General features: G+C 45.7%; 1 protein-coding gene across 1 annotated transcript in view; it reads left to right on the top strand.

The window, feature by feature from the left end:
• nfatc4 (nuclear factor of activated T cells 4) overlaps positions 1 to 14,819 on the top strand; it is an 18,451-nt gene extending 3,632 nt beyond the window's left edge. The window contains exons 2-13 of the mRNA XM_080440765.1: positions 1,183 to 1,343; positions 2,236 to 2,757; positions 4,069 to 4,229; positions 4,860 to 5,022; positions 6,066 to 6,166; positions 6,517 to 6,618; positions 8,084 to 8,271; positions 8,884 to 9,024; positions 10,707 to 10,762; positions 10,912 to 11,038; positions 11,968 to 12,702; positions 14,418 to 14,819. Of these exons, the coding sequence (XP_080296891.1) occupies positions 1,183 to 1,343; positions 2,236 to 2,757; positions 4,069 to 4,229; positions 4,860 to 5,022; positions 6,066 to 6,166; positions 6,517 to 6,618; positions 8,084 to 8,271; positions 8,884 to 9,024; positions 10,707 to 10,762; positions 10,912 to 11,038; positions 11,968 to 12,702; positions 14,418 to 14,488 (2,528 nt within the window). The 3' untranslated portion in view covers positions 14,489 to 14,819. The remainder of the gene's footprint in view (positions 1 to 1,182; positions 1,344 to 2,235; positions 2,758 to 4,068; positions 4,230 to 4,859; positions 5,023 to 6,065; positions 6,167 to 6,516; positions 6,619 to 8,083; positions 8,272 to 8,883; positions 9,025 to 10,706; positions 10,763 to 10,911; positions 11,039 to 11,967; positions 12,703 to 14,417) is intronic.
• Positions 14,820 to 15,954: the final 1,135 nt, after the last annotated feature.

Here is a 15,954-nt window from a genome sequence, read left to right as displayed (position 1 = left end):
GCGTACACAAAAGCTCTAAGACTGTTTGACCCAGCGAGGCGGATCAGTGTAGTGGCTTAACCACACCACATCGGGGAAATACTGCGGTTGTAATTGTGGTCTGGGTGGGTCACGTCCCTGCCCGAATGGTTATTGTTTGACAAAACCCAAATATATTTTCTTGAGAATGTTTACTCTAATAAAATAATACGACCTGAGTGGTCTTTATTTTGCTTCTGGGACTGTCCGAAATCATCAAGGTTTATATTATTTAAAATAGATAGTTATTGTTTAAGGGTAGTTGCATAATGTTTTGTCTATATAGCAATAGTCTAGAGAAGTATTGGGACAATTCATTGAAGGCAGCTCTTTCCACTGGCGATGTTTTCATAGGCCGTCCATTAATATAAGACAAAGGGACAAACTCAGCTCTGTTATGCACATTTATTGGGCCTGTGTTGTTGAGGTAATCAGAACACCCGGCAAGCATTTCACCATCTCAGTACACTTTCACAAATGACTGTGAGTGTGAGTGTACACCGTTCGCTAATGGGGGCCTTGGTCATGCAGTTCTGTGGTTAAGCAGAGAAAACCCCAATTAATGGGGTTTAACGAGAATATGAATCAGCTAAAGGTAATAACCTTTGGCTGGAGCTGTTGTTCGTTCATCGTCCAGCTCCTTGTCATCTCGAAATTAGAAGCGCTGCCTTTGTTGCCAAGTATGAGCTTACAAGGAATTTGGCAATTAATGCAATCCTACACATAAAGTGCTTACATGACATAGTCATAGAGGATGCACATGTTGAGAGAGTATACAGTAGAATTAAACATAACACTGTACGCATCAGGAAACTATTCAAAATTTACATTGAATGTAAGATCGTAAGATCTTAAGATATTATATTGTCGCTGTCGGGCAGAAACCTCTTATCTCCATGTTTTAAATTTGTTATGGCTTTTAGTAAAGTAATGCCCTACTACTACAGCAGCACACAAAAGAGGCAAAAATAGCAGAACTATAAGCTAAAAACGCAATGCTATTGTTGAATTTGAGTCCTGAAAAGTTTTGGACATGTGAGGTTTCCACCCGACAGCAGCGATATGCAATGTGTTGTTATAATAACTGGAAATCAACTGGTTCAGTTGTCTGTCTGTCCACACACACCTCTGTGTCATGTGCTAATTGCTTTCCATTGGTTACAGACAACCACCTGGCTGCCACTCATGGAGGCCAATCAATTGGCATCCCTAGCCCTTCGTCGTCAGCCAATCAGCGGGCAGGGATGCATTCCCCACCCCCCCGAAGGGCCCTGGTGAGGGAGTTCAGTGGGACCTATGAGAGCCTGCCAGCACACTCCGTGCAGGTAAGAGGACATAGATAGACAGACAGACAGACAGACAGACACATGGGTAGCCCCTACGGAACCTCTCCCTCCGCTGTATAGCTCCGAGATGAGGTTCCTCGTTATTTCCTGCCGTTTGCGGTCGACATTGTCGCACATTTTCCACTTTACATGTTTCTTACCCCTTTCTGCACATCGTATCCAAAAAGTTAAGCATTTGCGCCACTCTCTCAGATGTTCTAGCGGACCATAAAAGCTATCCAACGAGTTGAAGAAAGTATTTAATTTGCCTCGGTTTTCATCCGGTTACATGTTTTTAAGACATTGCGCAAGAGTTGCGCCCGTAGAGATAACATTACTGATTACCCTACTGGTCAAATGTTGAATTGCATCTTCTAATGCAAAATATTATGGAACCGGATGAAAACCGAGGCAAATTAAATACTTTCTTCAACTCGTTGGATAGCTTTTATGGTCCGCTAGAACTTAAAACATCTGAGAGAGTGGCGCAAATGCTTAACCTTTTGGATACGATGTGCAGAAAGGGGTAAGAAACATGTAAAGTGGAAAATGTGCGACAATGTCGACCGCAAACGGCAGGAAATAACGAGGAACCTCATCTCGGAGCTATACAGCGGAGGGAGAGGTTCCGTCGGAGCTAACACATGGGCAGATATATATATAAAAGTATGTATATAAAGCCGATCATACACAAAACCTATATTTCTTTCCCTTACTATCTGTCTTTCTGTCTGAATGTGTGTGTGTGTGTGTGTGTGTGTGTGTGTGTGTGTGTGTGTGTGTGTGTGTGTGTGTGTGTGTGTGTGTGTGTGTGTGTGTGTGTGTGTGTGTGTGTGTGTGTGTCTCTCTCTCTCTCTCTCTCTCTCTCTCTCTGTACCTCGCTGTTCCTCAGGTACCGGGGTCTCGTGTGTTAGAGTGCCCCAGCATCCAGATCACCACCATCTCACCTGACGATGACCCCGCCCCCGACAGCTCCAGCTACTGGGACACGGGCGGCAGCGGCTGGGACCGCGAGCGCCTCTACCTCCCCCTGCTGGACCCGTTCTCCTACCGCGACGGCGGCCCCGGCTCCCTCAGCCCGAGCCCCGCCTCTAGCCCCTCCTCCCGCGGCTGGCTCAGCCCCGCCTCTAGCTGCGACTCGCTGCTCGTGGAGGAGGACGAGCTCAACGAGGCCGCCGTCAATTTCGGCCTCTCGCCCTCCTCCTCGTCCTCGAGGCCCACCTCCCCGGGGGGTAAGAAGAGGAGGAACTCCCCCCTGGCCTCCCCCTGCACCTCGCGGAGGGGGAGCTACTCGGAGGAGCTCCACGGGTGCAGCGTGGATGGGAGTGACTCCTCCGCCTCGCAGACTCAGGGCCCGAACAGCGGCTATGAGCTCAGCATCCCGCAGAAAACCAGGAAGACATCATTGGAGCAGGTGAGCGGTTGGAATGAAGCTCACACTGCCACATTTGATTTACCGGGGCCCACTGGTGGGCCCTGAGGATATTGGAAGTCCCCCCCCCCCCAAAAAAAATCTTTGTCAAAACACTTCTTTATGATCTTTATGATAATATAACATTAATATAAAAACACAATCGACTGATTGATCATTAAAATGAACATACCCTGAAAAGGCAGATGGGTGGCCCCGCGAACACTTTCAAGATATTCAAGTGGGCCCCCATCCCCATTTATCATTATGAATGGGAATCCATTGTAAAGGGAACCTGGACAGGCTTTCCAATCACATAAGATACTGTATTATAAGGCTACTGTAGAGCCCTTTACCTCCTTCGAGGGCAACTGGGTGGACTTTAGTGCAATTAATTCAATGTCCAGAGAGCAGTGACGATTAACGGAAGGGCTTCTAATAGGTGCTGAAGCACAGGGCACCAACCTTGGGGGGGAACCAACCTTGGGGGGGAACCAACCTTGGGGGGGGCACCAAACGGCGGGGAGAAAGTGAAAGAAGAACTATCACCAAAAAGCGCAGAAATTGAAGGAGCGTCAATTTTCCGCACCCCCGCTGACAAAAGGGTCCCGGGGGGCACCGAAACGGGTCGTAGCACCGGGCACCACGAAGGGTTAATCCGGCCCTGCCAGAGAGTGCTTGTATCTTTGGATATGTCAATCCATTTATTAACATCAGATACTCCATAAAGATGACACAACTCACAAAACAAAGACATGAACGCCGACCTGCACGACACAGAACAAAAAACAAAAACAAAAAACTGTTTGGCCTTCCACAGCACCCACCTGCCCACATTCACCCACTGCCAGGTATATATAATGGTTACCGTGACAACCACCCATTGACTGTGATTGACATGACGTCATCGTCATTACCAAGGCCACACCATTCATTTAGATTAAAAACAAAACAAAATAAACAGAAAGGGTAACTTGGCTCCAACAGCTACTAGTACAGTAAAAACTGAGATTTTAACCCATTCAATCCAGGAACCCATTTGGGTCATTTTAGATGTCTTTGGCTATTCAAAAATAGCGGATATACCGAGTGCCGCGCTATGAGCTTGTAGATCTGCTATTTTTGAAAAATTGTGAAAATGTGTGCAAATCTTTGAATGTATATTTTTTAAAGCGAACATTTGTAAAATATTTTGTTCCAGGGACCTCCAGAAGCAAAGATTTGAGTACAAAATGTCTCATAGCACGCTATAAACAGATGTGTTCCCGGATTGAATGGGTTAAATGATGATCTCCATCACTGCGTTTCGTTTAGCTGTCTAGCAGGGAGGTGGAACAGGAGCAGACTCCAGGGCCTCTGCCAGAGCCCCACCAGCCCAGGAGAGAGCAGCAGACCCTGGGCATGGACTACTTGTCTGTTCCCCCTTCTCTGGGCTGGGGACGGACCCGCGCCAGTGCCCACAGTCCTCTGTTCAGGCAAGGACATCATACATCTGAAAAGATACATATTATGCGTTTTGGGCAAAATTCTTCTTGTTCTTCTTCTTTGGATGTTTACTCTTTTAAGCATAGCAGTAGCAGTACTAAGGTCAGATAAGTTTACCTGTATAGCATATTTCATATCACAAAGGCAATTCAAAGTGTTTTATAAAATGCAAAAGAAAAATGCATTCAAAGGCAGAAAAGGAATTTAAACGCATAGAATATGATTCTTTAAATCAATTTTATGATTGCCAATGCAGAGATCTAAGGATTGGTGTAATATGTTCAGCTTTAGCATGGATGCATTTTTTTCTAAGACTTATTTAGTAGCAGCAATAGTACTAGTCATAGTAGTAATTGTCATCATCACTTTTTTAACCAGTTAAATCATTAATCATTCAATGTTCACTTCCTAATATATGGAGAACTCTGTGTGAGCTATGAAAGTTGAAGCTAATATTTTGTCCTGGGCTTTATATAAAGCACAGTAATGTGTGTTCAGTACTGAATTGGAACTTTAACAGAAATCCCTGTATGATGTCCGTTGTGTTTGTGTGAAATCTTGGGGGTCTAATCCTAACCAATGTTATCCATAATTGTGTGTCATTCATTGTACACTTTCAGGTCAAACGCCCTGCCACCACTCGATTGGCCACTGCCATCCCAGTTTGACCAATACGAGCTTCGAATCGAGGTGCAGCCCCGCCCACACCACAGAGCCCACTATGAGACGGAGGGCAGCCGGGGAGCCGTCAAAGCTACACCGGCAGGCCACCCTGTCGTCAAGGTACAATTCCCCTAACTGACCACATGACCAAAACACGAAGCCTGGTTAGTTGAAATCTTGTCTGAATGAATCTTGAATCTTGTCTTATCTTATCTTATAGAAAAAGAAGACACACTATTACAAGCTTTAAGAGCTTTGTAGAAGAGTCGTATTACTTTTATTATGTATTATTATTAGCTTAAATAAAGTAAATTATAGCAAATTACTGCCAGGACTACGGATAGTTTGGTACAACAGGTGTACTCTGACACTGGGTCCCACGGGCATTGCATAACCGTGTGGGGCATACATTCCCTGCTTGCATCGTTCCCGACTTACATCATTCCCGACTTGCGTGGTCCCCTTTGTAATTTAAAAAAGAAAAAGCTTGTTAAAAAAATGAGAAATTTGATGAATGCAATGCCTCAGTCTTTTGTTCAGCTTTGTTCCTGTTTACTAAAGTAGTACTCTCAGTACTAAAGAGAAACTTGTCGTTCTCAGTACTGAAAAGAAACTTGTCGTGTGTCCAAAAAGTGACATGTCCTTGTCTGAGTTGCAGTTCCAGACTTTACACCTGGTGTCATTCAGGTCTATGAATAATTAAATACCGGACTGTCCCACAATTTATGAATACCATAAATAAATCCCTAAATTGTGCTCTCCGTATGGTATGCTGTGGGCTTGCTGTTGCTCGAATGCTCAACTGTGCTGTGTCACCTTGTTACCTTGAAAATCTGTTATTTTTGGCGAGCAACACAGCCGTGTGATGGGGTGTAAATTAGGCTCAAGTGTGCAGACCCCGTAGACAGACACCTAACTGAGGCGTCACGGGTTCAAATCGAGCTCATGACTTGTGTCACATGTCAACTCCTTTTTCTAGACCCTCATCAGAGGTGCAATAAAATTATATATAATATAACCAGTGTGTGTGTGTGTGTGTGTGTGTGTGTGTGTGTGTGTGTGTGTGTGTGTGTGTGTGTGTGTGTGTGTGTGTGTGTGTGTGTGTGTGTGTGTGTGTGTGTGTGTGTGTGTGTGTGTGTGTGTGTCTCTCTCTCTCCCTACAGCTTTGTGGCTATACAGAGAGGAAGCCTCTTTCTCTGCAGGTGTTTGTTGGAACGGCTGATGACCGGTCTATCAGGCCCCATCCGTTCTATCAGATACACAGGTACTTTATTTATGTGAACACCTGTATGCCAAAAAAACATTACATTTTGGTCTGGGAAGATCGGCATCTGACTTAATCGTTTTTAGCCGCACTAGCAGGCATGGCTTTTGATTTATGTGGACAAACATCAGCAAAAACAGCATAATAATTCAATGTCAGTGTATATACTGTAGGTTAGGACTATATGTACCGTACCAAGGGTTGTCTAAAGGTGGCTGCATTCTACATGTCGCTTATCACCGCGGCTCAGTGACGTCATGTTGTAGCTTTAAAAACACCGCGGTGAGAGGGTGATCACCGAAAATGGTAGCATGCACCCACCTTAATACCGTGGTTTCTCCTCCTCTCAGGGTGACAGGCAAGATGGTGGGCACTGCCAGTCAGGAGAGCGTCCAGGCTGGCACCAAGCTGCTGGACATACCACTCAACCCTGAGACCAACATGACTGCACTGTGAGTAGGACGGACGGACCCGACGGACGGACGGACGGACGGACGGACGGACGGACGGACGGACGGACGGACGGACGGACGGACGGACGGACGGACGGACGGACGGACGGACGGACGGACGGACGGACAGACAGACAGACAGACAGACAGACAGACAGACAGACAGACAGACAGACAGACAGACAGACAGACAGACAGACAGACAGACAGACAGACAGACAGACAGACAGACAGACAGACAGAGAGTCCTCCTTTGCCCTCACTCCTCTTTCCAAACCCTGCTATCTTCTTCCTCCTCTTTTTTATCCTTCTATCTCACCAACAGCTACAGTATGTCTATTTTCACATGACTTTCTTTGTTGTTACTCCCATCTCAGAGCCTTCCATCCATCTTACTCTCCCTGCTCCTTTTAAATCTTTTTGAAAGGGGATTAGCTGTACTTAATGTTATCTGAATTCTGGCTGGAGGTATAGATTGATAGAACAGTAAAATAACATGTCAGCCAACCAAAGAGAGCAGCTTCTGTCTTGAACAAGTAATCATATATTTGTTATATATTATTTTATTTATGACTGGTAGGCGGGGCAGCAGTAGCTCAGGAGTCAGCGGTAGCCGTCTGAAGGTTCCTGGTTTGATCCCCGGGTGTTCAAGATGAGCAGGTTGATTGATGCCTTGCATGGTTTCCTCTGCCATCGGTGTGTAAATGAAGTGAATTTGAAATACACTTTGGACAAAAGGCGCTGTATAAATGTAGTCCATTTACCATTCAGTGTGTTAGAGTACTGGATGGTATAAGGGATTCCAGGTGGTCCCGAGCTAAATGAAGGGAGAGTTGGTAACCAAATGGACCATTATTAAGATCTTTAACTCTTGAGAGCGTAAAATGAAACGAAATGGACCCGTAAGGATCCATTTGGTCCAAGAGTTAAATTATCGTTAAACATCTGCATGACTTTATTAAAGAATTGTTATTTTGATCAACGTTTGGCTGTCATCTCTCCTATTGGTACCAACATCAATACAGCATGGAATTGTGGACAAAATCGTATCCACCGATAACAAAATATTCAAAGTTTTGTGTTTGCGACACACAGAAAAGATGCGCAAGACCATTAAACCACACCATTCCCATTGAAAAGCATTGGCAAAATCCACCCTCATAGGTAGAATTAAAGTGCGGTGTGACCGTGCCCTAAGAAAAAAGAATGAAAAAAACACTCTCCCTCCGGTATCTGCATGTGATGATGTCCACCCTGTCACCCCGCAAAGCAAAATAAATGGCTCGCAACTCACATTACAGATGCTCCAAACTGTATTAGCAAAACAGCAGCAAAGCAACGATGTTTGGACCGTGCGGTCTTCTTCACCCTGTCACCGCAACATAACGCTTCACTCATGTCTGACATCTTGCTATCAGCCATCCTAACACATTTCCACATTGTGTTTTATGACTTTGGGTCTCAGAATCGACTGCGCCGGGATTCTGAAACTGCGCAACTCGGACATCGAGCTGAGGAAGGGAGAGACGGACGTCGGCAGGAAGAACACGCGCGTGCGTCTGGTATTCCGTACCCACCTCCCGCTGACTCCTCCGGCGGCCCCTCCTGGCCGCGTCCTGGCCCTCCAGGTCGCCTCTCAGCCCATCGAGTGCTGTGAGTGACACATCGCAGGCACTCACTCACACACCCCCCCCCCCCCCCCCCGTTTATAGAACGACTGTGCTTTTATTTGAATACTTTAAATGCTTTGAAGTGTACTGCACAGTTCTGCCGCGGTTTCAGATGAATAGGTTATTAGTTTAGTTAAAGGGATAGTTCACCCCCAAAAATGGCTTTCTTTCTAACGATTAGTCACCCCATGGAGACTTGAATTCATGGATATTTTTTTTGTTTTTGTGACTTTGTGTCTCCTACCGGAACCGCTGCCTACCGGTCCGCTGATCATCAAATTATTGGCTTAGGAATGCAACAAAAATATCCATGAATTCAAGTCTCCATGGGGTGACTAATCGATAGAAAACAAGTCATTTTGGGGTTGAACTATCCCTTTAAACTTCTAGGTTATCGTCTTTAACGTCTCACTTGTCATTTGCTCTCTCTCTCTCCACCCCTTGCTTTCATCCCTTTCTGTTCTTCCTTGCCCTCTCTCTCTCTCTTCTGTCTTTCCCTTCACTCTTCCTTTCTCTTGCCCCTTCTCTTTTGCATTTCTCTGTTTCCCCTCCTCTCTCTCTCTCTCTCCCTCCCCCCCTTCCTCTCCCCTCTTAGCCCAGCGTTCAGCCCAGGAGCTGCCAGTGATAGAATCAGTCAGCCTGACTTCCTGTTCCGTGGAGGGAGGGGAGGAGCTCCTGCTGAGCGGCTCCAACTTCCTGCCCATCTCTAGAGTTCTGTTCATGGAGAGAGGGACAGGTAAACAGCAACAGACATTCCATGTTTAACCCAAATCATTTCTACTCTGTAGGGGTGTGCCGATATATCGTCCCGCGATATATCGCGATACGTTTTCGTGACGATATGTATCGTTTTGGAAGAAAAAAAATATCGTTTTGAAAAGGTTTTTTTTTTTTTACAATAATAATAATCAGGCATGCAAACAGCCCCGAGGTGAAAAGGGTGACAACATGTTGTTTTTTTTCGGGTCAGGTGTCACACTATTGCCCTATTTGGATTCAAAACGGCTATTGTAGCTAAAAAGCTACAAGTTTGCATGTCTGAATACTTTTTTCCACCCCATATATTTTCATAATAAAAAAGTGCGTATCGTATCGTATCGAAATCGTATCGAAGTTGTGAGCCCAATATCGTATCGTATCGTTTCGTGAAATTAGTGTATCGGCACACCCCTACTACTCTGGGCATGTCACAATAGGCGAGCATTCAGCGAAAATAGATCTACAATCTTGCAACACAACACATCGCAACATGATTTGGTTTAGAGGGGGGGGGGGAAAGGAGGGGACCAAGTACAGACCTCTGGGAGACCGCGTCAAATTAAGTATAATTCAAATGAAGTGGTTAATTCAGTTAAAATCGGTGTGCTTTACTCGCATCCCTCCAAACATCCGTGTCTCTGTACAGTATGTCCGTATACAGTATACACCATTGGTTCTCAAAGTGGGGTCCGGGGACTCTCAGGGGTCCTTGGCGGGGTACCAGGGGGTCCCCAGCTAAATGAGGTAAAATAGCATCACAATCATTTTATTGTATACTTTGGCTATTCAGAAATAGCAGATATACAGTACATGCTCATAGCGTGGCACCAAGCACTATGAGCTTGTAGCGCTATAAGCTTGTAGATTTTTAGACTTTTAGACTAAATTTGAATATAAATATATTTTATAAAGCCAACATTTGTAACTCTAATCTTTGCTTCTGGGGGGTCCCTGGAACAACATATTTTGAGATGGGGTCTGTGGCCAAACACATATAATTTTGGGGGTCCGTGATATGAAAAAGTTTGAGAACCACTGTTATACACAATAGCTGCGTATCTAGCGCCCACACCACCCAGACCATCCACCACTCTCTGTGTGGATGTGGGGAAGTATTCACTGCATGTCTGTTACTAGCCAGTAACACTTTATTATTACTGCACATTCCATGCAATTCAAAGTGCTTCAGCGGTAAAGAAACTCATCTGTGTCTTTACAACTTTGAGCATAATTAAACGTTTCTTTCCCTACTTTTATGACATATATGGTATACTGTACTTTATGTCTATGAAACAAACTTCTGACTTTTTAGCCCTACTAGCGGCCGGGCTGTAAGGTTGACCATGGTGGTCCTTTGGTCGGTCGAATGGAATTTTCTGTGCACCTTCACGAACCCAAGAGGATGGCCCAGGCTACTGATTTTGCCAAACTTTCCACAACACATATTGTTCATGGTGTGACATAGCAAAGAGAGGGAATTCATAATGGCTTGTTCAAACTCTCCTGTACAAAAGCTGTTGAAATGGTATGTGTTGTTTGTGTTAGTGTTAGTTTAATATTTTAGATAACATCTCTGACAGCAAAATCCCGCCCGCCCAAGACTAGACAAAATTCATGTTGTTGACCATAATACCCCACCCTCATGTTCTCATCAATCAGATGGAAAACTTCAGTGGGAGGAGGAGGCACATATTGACCGGGACAATTGCAATGAGGTAAGTGTGCACATGTGGTATTTGTGTGCGTGTGCGCGTGTGTGTGTGCATGTGTGTGAACGTGCATTCTTGTGTCCATATAAAACACAGTATGCAAGTATGTGTGAGTTTGTGATCCATTACGTGTTCATGCCGGACTCTCCCCCCAGTGTCTGCTGTGTGTGAGGGTCCCCGCCTACAGCGACCTGTCCGTGAGTCGGCCCGTGTCCGTCTGTCTCTACGTCTCCAACGGGAAGAGAAAGAGGAGCAGCACTCACTGTTTCAAGTACCTTCCCAGTGAGTGTCCTACAGCCAATGTCCCAATGTTCACTTACATGTGTCTCTCCTTCAGCTACATCATTTTCAATCACGTTTTGTTCAATTTCAACATTCGCTTGCGCTGCATATGACTCAATGTAGCATTAATTGTGCTCGGGAAATGTAGTTATTGTGTAGGTACTAGGCAGATCATTTATTATAAAAAATGGATAGTCACAGTGCTTGATTATGATTGGCACCCATTGTAAAAGACTCATGTATCAGTATCAGTGCGCCAGTGTTGTGTTCACAATGCTCACCACCATGCCATGGATGTATTACCTTTCGCACATTGTTTTCCTATGATGGCAGGGGAAAAGGAGCACTTGTTTTGATTCACTCTACATCTACATAGGAAGGGTCGATGTTAGGCATGATGCCCCTTAGCGGTTCTGAAATCAGGAAATAAATATCACACGTCATCCGAAACCATTCAGACTAACAAACATTCACATTTTGGTGAAGCATTAGACATGTTTTCTGTTGATGGATTAATCAATTGTTTGATGAATCATTTCACCCCTAACATCCACTCCCACCAACTTTCAGACCCAGTCAGATAATATTTTGAGCCAAGCTTGCTCCCCATGCACACAAAATCCTTAGTGTTATGTTAACTCTGAGAGTGTACAAATGAAACCAAATGGGCCCCTTTCGGACCATTCAGAGTTAAATTAACACCCAAGATTTTACAATGCAGCTGGTGCCACTTGTGGTGTGTGAAGTGACTGTGCAGGAGTGAGTGTAATGTAGCAGCTGTCATGCGGTGGCGCCCCCTGGAGTAAACTCTTCCCCACACTTTGACCCTTGAATTGGATCCTCTTCAGGTGACGGACTGGACCAGACAGTGTGTATTCAAATGTAATACTGTACATAAAAGATGTGACCGTTTCTGTTTATCCCTGCAGTCATGTTCAAAGAGGAGGATCCCCTGCTGTCGCGCCCGTCGGCACTGCCCCTGGAGGGGGTACCCATGTCCCCCATGGGGGTCCCCGGCAGGGGCCACCATCTGAGAGCCGATCCCACGGCCGAGGACAGAGGCCTGGGCTTCCACCTGCCTCCGTACCCCTCCGCCTACTCCCCTCCCTACCCCGCCCCTGGCTACCACGAAGAGTACTACTCCAAACCCGAGGCTACTGGCGCCGCGGAGGACCCCGCTGGATCCAGGGGAACGCTGTCCGAGCGCCACCCCAGCTTCGAGAACCTGGAGCTGGGCTTCACGGAGCTCCTGCCCCCCCTCTACCCCCGGATCCCGCAGCCGCCCTCTCCCTCGCCTTCCCCGTGGCTGGACTCGCCGTATCTGTCCTCCTCGCCCTCACCGTCCCACTCCTCGTCTCTCAGCCCCTTCCCCGCCGGGAGTCCCATCTCCTCGTCTCCCCTGCCTCCCATGCCCTCCTCCTCCCCTTACCCCCAGTACTCTGCTTTCCCCCAGGAGGCGTGTCCCTCGCCTCCCTCCAACCCAGGCCCTTATCAGGACTTCTACCCAGCACCTTACCACCAATATAAGGGCTGGGATCACCAGGGCAGGGCTCTGGGAGCCGGCCAGGGTGGGGAGAGGGATGCTCAGACTGGCTCCAAGATGCAGGAGAGTCACCTGGAGTTTGCCAGCTCCTCTGCCATGCATCATATTACATTAGAAGAAGGTGAGATTATGGAATCTTTTCACAGTAGGACGTTTTGACGTGTCATATGTCATGGTGAATGCAGCCGAAGGTTATAACATTAACTAGAAGGGTGTGCTCAGTAGAGTGCAAATCTTTGCCAGGAGGCACGATTCAATGAAATATGTGACGCAGTAACGTCACACTGTCTCTCTCTCTCTCCTCTGTCTCTCTATGTCTGTCTGTCTTTTCTACACAGCACTGTGCACCTATTAAGCATGTATTACGCATCTTAGGTGTGCAGCCTATGGCGTCTGTCTCCTGCGCACGCACACTTACGGGTGTCATAGGTGCGCGGCCTCTCTCTCTGTGTGTGTGTGTGTGTGTGTGTGTGTGTGTGTGTGTGTGTGTGTGTGTGTGTGTGTGTGTGTGTGTGTGTGTGTGTGTGTGTGTGTGTGTGTGTGTGTGTGTGTGTGTGTGTGTCTCTCGCTCTCTGTCTGTGTCCGCCTGTCCGGTGTGCGAGCGCATCATAGGTGCATGGGGTAATGTATGTTGAGACGATGTTGATGTTAATCAGACGTGGGCTTAACTTAACGGCGTCTTTCTCCCATGGGTGTGCGTGTGTCACAGGTGTGTGGTCTCTCTGTGTGTCTCTCTGTCTGTGAGCGGTGCACATGCCTGATCAAGTTTATAAAGATTGCAACATCTGTCATCCTCACACTGTGCTGCACACCTGTTAGTGAGATCAACACTTCTTCACCACAACAATGTTGGTGAAACTATGAGATTTGCTGCACAATATATTTGCAATATTATTTTTAATCAACTACGGGGCAGGAGTTGCACGGAAGGGGGGAACAAATTGGCATAGTGGAGATACGCTGGATGGACAGCTTGCACCCGATTGGCTAATCCTACTCCATAGTGTTGCGGAGAATGCGGACACACATACCAATAGCCTAGATTTACAGAAATAACATACCGGTAGTTGTCATTGGCGGATGTGGTTTAAGTGTCTCGCTCAGGGACACCTCGACACATTGCTGGGGCCGGGAATCAAACCTGGTACCTTCTGCTTCCCCAGGACGGCTCTACTACCCATTCAGCTATGGCCGCCAAATGGATGGAAGGATGGATGGATGGATGGATGGATGGATGGATGGATGGATGGATGGATGGATGGATGGATGGATGGATGGATGGATGGATGGATGGATGGATGGATGGATGGATGGATGGACAGCTGAGTAGGAGCATGGATGTGTAGATGAATAGACAGTCTGATAGATCACTGTTTCCCAAACAGTGGGGCGGGACCCATGTTTGTGTTGTGGACCAATTTGTATGGGTCGCAAGTAAATATCCCCTTTTTTTTGTGTCTTCCATAAAAAAAATCTAATTATTTAAGATTTTAAAAAGTTTAAACAAAATCACAATTTTTCATCAATTAAATGAATGCCAACATATTTCAAAAGTATTTCATGAATAAATAAAAATAAACCAAATCATTTCCATAAATAAATAAAAAATAAGTATTGAAAATAGCAGATCCACAAGCTCGCAGCGCGTTGTGAGCTTGTAGATCTGCTATTTTCACTAGTTTGGGTCCCGGGCTAAAATGTTTGGGAACCACTGTGATAGATAGATAGATAGATAGATAGATAGATAGATAGATAGATAGATAGATAGATAGATAGATAGATAGATAGATAGATAGATAGATAGATAGACTGATAGACTGTCTCCTCTCTCCGCAGTGACAGAGTTCATCGGGGAAGATATCCGATCTTTCCAGTCAGCCTCACAGATGGACAACCAGCCACACTGAGTTCAATGCAGCCACGGCCGCATGTGATATTCAGCAGCATCATTCTATTCCTCCTGCACTTGGTATTGAGACTCACTGCTGCCACTAAAGGCAGGATGTGAATGCCGGTACACTGTTGTATTGATGACAATAGGTAGCTGTTGCAGTTTTATAAAAAGGGAGACTAATGTTTTTAACCTGTTTTCCATATAAATTATACAAGAAACCATGTGTGTGTGTGTGTGTGTGTGTGTGTGTGTGTTTTATGTGTCGGTCTACCGCACTAAAACTGTCCTGTTTGGGCAGTCATCTCTCGGAAAAGCTTAAATCACGATTATTGGGTTACAGAACTGCCGGTGTCACGCAAGCATAGTAAAACACCTGGTTTTATGAGTAGGGAGGGAAGGCAGGTGGGAACAAGTACACCCACAATTCAAAACGTTAATAATTTTGAGATCCAGCTTGAACCAACAGATTATTATGGCCAGATTGTGAAGATTGTGCCAGCATTCAGCGAAAAGTGAGTATGCTGCCCATCATATTTAATCTTTTGGACCACCTTGATTTCCTGAGTGCAACGTTTCTGGTTATACACTCCAATGACAACTATGGTTGATGCACCCTCTTGTCCCTGCTGTTAGAATCACAATGTAACGTTGTGTTTGGAACAGTCTGTTGTTGTTTGGAGTTGTTTCTATAAAGAGAATCATTGAATCCATTCCAAGCAGTGAAGGGTAATATTAGGTTAGTCTGGTGTTACCGTACTTGTTGGGAAAACAGTGCCTCCTGGAGGTCTTTAATCTATCTACCAGAACAACTCTTCTATATCAACAAGCGTTGAGATACTATTCACTTATACACGTGTCCTCCCAGGTCTTATATTCTGTTGTTTGCACTTTCACCACTGAATTCACTGCAGGTATGAGGAAAAGATAGACACGTTTAATTATTGTAAACAGTAAATGACAAAAAGAGCAATAAAACGCATCGACCTTAAGGAGACACTAGAAGACTGCCATATATTTAGCTGACAGCTTTATGAGCCTATATGGTTTGACGCAGCCATAAATGGGCATGTTAGGAACTAGGCATTAAAATGGCCCTGCCAGTGAGACCGCGGACGAGACACCAAGGCTACATTTCCATGTCGGTTTCGGAGAGAGCAGCAGAGGTGACAGGGAAGGACTTTTGATGAGAAAGACCAGCCATAACCAAAAGGAAACAGCTGCAGCCATATGTGACCACACTGTGCATGTGACTTAAAGCTGCACTATGTAACTATTTTGAACCTGGTTTCCTGCGCAAGTGCTGAAATGTTTACCATTGAGCTAATAGAGCCTGCCTGCTTGCTCAGGGGATACATTGAATCTTGACCATCAGGTCAGATCCTGTGTCTATAGGTGAGACATGACCTTTGACACGATCTCAATAGAAGAGCAGGGAGACAAAATACAACCACCCCAATTGTATAAGTTAGATTGTATTAG

Source organism: Gymnoscopelus braueri (genome assembly GCF_963280865.1).
Source record: "Gymnoscopelus braueri genome assembly, chromosome: 10".
Classification (NCBI taxonomy): Eukaryota; Metazoa; Chordata; class Actinopteri; order Myctophiformes; family Myctophidae; genus Gymnoscopelus; species Gymnoscopelus braueri.
Note: the sequence above shows the minus strand (reverse complement) of the source record. Positions and strands in the feature narration are given on the sequence as shown.